The sequence below is a fragment of the Suncus etruscus genome, chromosome 6 (assembly GCF_024139225.1).
Source record: "Suncus etruscus isolate mSunEtr1 chromosome 6, mSunEtr1.pri.cur, whole genome shotgun sequence".
Lineage (NCBI taxonomy): Eukaryota > Metazoa > Chordata > Mammalia > Eulipotyphla > Soricidae > Suncus > Suncus etruscus.
This window is the reverse complement of record NC_064853.1, coordinates 34887312-34891072: the sequence shown is the minus strand read 5'-3', so window position 1 is coordinate 34891072 and position 3761 is coordinate 34887312. Positions and strand designations below refer to the sequence as shown.

At 40.5% G+C, this 3761-nt stretch overlaps 1 protein-coding gene across 1 annotated transcript; it reads left to right on the top strand.

Annotated features, from left to right (window-relative positions):
- Positions 1-207: 207 nt before the first annotated feature.
- LOC126011702 (olfactory receptor 2A12-like) lies at positions 208-1749 on the top strand. Its single transcript, XM_049775510.1, has 2 exons — positions 208-223; positions 818-1749. The coding sequence occupies exons 1-2, from the start codon at positions 208-210 to the stop codon at positions 1747-1749; spliced, it is 948 nt and encodes a 315-aa protein (XP_049631467.1).
- The last annotated feature ends 2012 nt before the right edge of the window (positions 1750-3761 follow it).

The following is a 3761-nucleotide window of genomic DNA, read 5'->3' as shown; positions in this document are numbered from 1 at the left end:
AGAGACTAAGGTTTTACTCATGTCTTTCTCATTCATCTTGTTCCCCATCCCCACTTGCAAAACTACAAATTTAAATTTTCTTTTCTTTTTTTTTCAACTTCAGACTTTTCAACTATCATGTGACTAGTGAAAAATACATCGGCTGCTTTGGTGGGCCAGGCTAGAGCTCATACAGAAGTGTCCCATATAGGGAATGTGATTGCAGAGATGCCAGGGCTAGTCTGTAGAGGTGACCTGCAGGCAGGAAAGAGACCAGAAAGTAACCTGTCTCTTAATAGCATGATTTAACCTGTTCTTGCTTTGTTTGTCTAAGCATGAACTTCTAAATACCCAAAGCCCACTATTAATGTTATATTAGAAAGACAACTCAGTTGCCAATGATTCATTTCTCAAACTGTACCCTATTAAGCTTCACAACAGTGTAGTTTGCTCCTTCAGTGTGAAAACTCAAGATCCTTCAAGTGAGTATTATTGGCTACATTCATAGACGCGGAAAAGAGACTCAGAGAGATTAAGAAGTTTAAAGTTTGACAGCAAGTGAGTCCTGGTATGATAATGCAAATCTTAGGCTGTTAGTGTCGATATTTTCTTTGTTATTATTATTTTTTTAACCACACTTGGCTATGCTTAGGGATCACTCCAGGCATACTTGTAGTATCACATGTGGTATCAGGGACAGAACCTGGGTCATCCAAGAGCAAGGCAATAGCCCTTCCCATTGTGCTATTTTCCAACAAATGCTGGCTAGGCTACTGCAGTCTAGATAACATTTAACAGTGTAATTTCATTATAGGCCTCATCATGTGGACACCTTCAGGGCAGAACAACAGCTGGGTGTCTGAATTCATCCTGCTTGGCTTCTCTAGAGATCCCATGACCAACCAGATCCTATTCATTGCCTTCCTTATCCTCTATCTCAGCTCAGTCTTGGGTAATGGGCTCATTATCACCCTAGTCTGCATGGACATGCATCTGCACACTCCTATGTACTTCTTCCTTTGCATTCTTTCCTTCTTGGATTTGGGATATATCACCATCACAATACCCCAGATGTTGGTGCATCTTCTGGCTCACTCTCAGGCCATCTCTTTTGGTGGCTGTTGGATGCAAATGTATATGTTTAGTGCCCTGGGTCTGACTGAGTGTATGTTCTTTGTGGTCATGGCATATGATCGATATGTGGCCATTTGCTACCCATTGCGTTATACTGTCATCCTCAACTGGCGCTTGTGTACACAGATGACAGCTGGGACTTGGGCCTTTGGTTTCTTCTTCTCTTTGATCCACACCATCTTCACAATGAATCTGCCCTACTGCGGACCCAATACAGTCAACCACTACTTCTGTGAAGGTCCCTCAGTAAGGAGCTTGGCTTGCATGGATACCCATCTCATTGAATTGGTGGACCTGGTCATCAGTGTCTTCATGGTTGTTACTCCTCTGTCCCTTATTGTGGCCTCCTATGTTCGTATTGCTCTGTCCATTCTCAAGATCAAATCCACACGGGGTCGCTGCAAGGCTTTTTCTACCTGTGCTTCCCACCTGACTGTTGTCACATTCTTCTATGTACCAGCCATCTACATCTACATGAGGCCCAACTCTAGCTATTCCCCAGAACGAGACAAGCAGGTCTCACTCTTCTACAATGTCTTCACTGCCTTTCTCAATCCTGTGGTCTATAGTCTGAGGAACAAGGATATTAAGGGGGCTTTTCTCAAAGTGGTGTGTCGGAGTAGGGCGACTTTGTGAATTGGGTCAGACCAAAGTTTTGTACTGAGTCCAATGCTAAATAAAGGAGCAACACATGCATAAACAGTTCATTATCAATTGAACTGTCATAGTTCTTGGCCAGTAGAACAAAGGCAAGTCATAAAGCCAGCATGGCTCCTTTTTATCAGCTATCTCCATTATGGTGCAGGGCCAAACAACTTTGACTTACAATAGCAACATTCATTTGAGGTTTATATTTTATGTCAACTGTAGATGGGTTGTGCATTTCTGGCCACTACATAATCCAAAAGAGGAATTCCTATGTGGAACTTGCCACTTTATAACAATAGTAACAGTCTAATGGCCCAAATGTAGGGTGACTCAAGGGTTTTGCTCAGAAGTAATCTATATCTCTTGCTCACATTCTATTGATAACAGTAAGACACCTAGGTGATCTAGATTGTTTTATTCTTATAGAAAAATTAAACAATCAGATGATATTTTTTAATTCCTCTATAAAGATAGAAACTAATCTGTGATATGATTAATAGAACTGGGAACTTGTGGTGAGAGGGAGAAGGAACTATGAAATAGTGGTGGAGGGATCTAAAATACTGGCTGACTTTTTGTTTTGTTTTTTGGGCCACACCCATTTGATGCTCAGGGGTTACTCCTGGCTAAGCGCTCAGAAATCGCCCCTGGCTTGGGGGGACCATATGGGATGCCAAGGATTAAACCACGGTCCTTCCTTGGCTAGTGCTTGCAAGGCAGACACCTTACCTCTAGTGCCACCTCTTCGGCAAAGTATACTGGCTGACTCTTAATAAGAAAAAGTCATGTAGCCCCATCAAAAATTGGGGAGAAGAAATGAACAGACACTTCCTCAAAGAAGAAATATAAATGGCCAAAAGACACATGAAAAATGTTCCACATCACTAATCATCAAGGAGATGCAAATCAGAAAAATGAAAATTGAGGTCCCATATGATTCAGCTATTCCACTCCTAGGGACATATATAAACTAGAAATACAAAAATCTCTTCCTCACACCTATATTTATTGCAGCACTATTTACAATAGCCAGACTCTGGAAACAACCAAGATGGCTAAAGAAACTGTGGTACATATACACAATGGAATATTATGCAGCCATCAGGAGAGATGAAATCATGAAAATTTCCTATACGTGGATGGCATGGAATCTATTATACTGAGTGCAATAACTTTGAGGGAGGCAGATAGACACAGAATAGTCTCACACATCTATGGATTTTAAGAAAAATTAAAGACATTACTATAATAAGGCCTAGAGACAATAGAATTAAGGGCTGGAAGGGCCGGAAGGACCAGCTCACAATTTGAAGCTCACCACAAAGAGTGGTGAAGGCTGTTAGGGAAATAACTACATTAACAATTCTAGCATGACAATGTTAAAGAATGAGAGTAGAATGACTGTTTCAAATACAGGCGGGGGAGGGAAGGAGGGATGCATTGGTGGTAGGAATGTTGCACTGGTGAAGGGGGTATTCTGTTTATGATGAAACCCAACTACAAACATGCTTATAATCATGGTGCTTAAATAAAGATTTATAGTAAGATTAAAAGAAGTCAACAAATTGGGTCCAGAGAGATAGCATGGAGGTAAGGCGTTTGCCTTTTATGCAGAAGGTCATTGGTTTGAATCCTGGCATCCCATCCCCTGAGCCTGCCAGGAGCGATTTCTGAGCCTAGAGCCAGAAGTAACCCCTGAGCACTGCTGGGTGTAACCCAAAAACTAAAAAAAAAAAAAAAAAAAAAAAGGCTACAATAATGAATAAGATTTATTATTGCTTTTTGTATAGTTGTTATATTACATGAATTAACTTCCAAAATCTTCAAAGCAATACTCAGGTTTCTATTTACATTTTCCACATAAGGAAGGGAATGTTTAGAAAACTTAAGATAATTTCTAGGAACATGGGATTTAAACGCAGCTCTATCTGATTCCTCCTATTCCCAACAAATGAAGTACTTATAATTGCTCTGTCTTTCCTTAATAATTCAATCTCTCT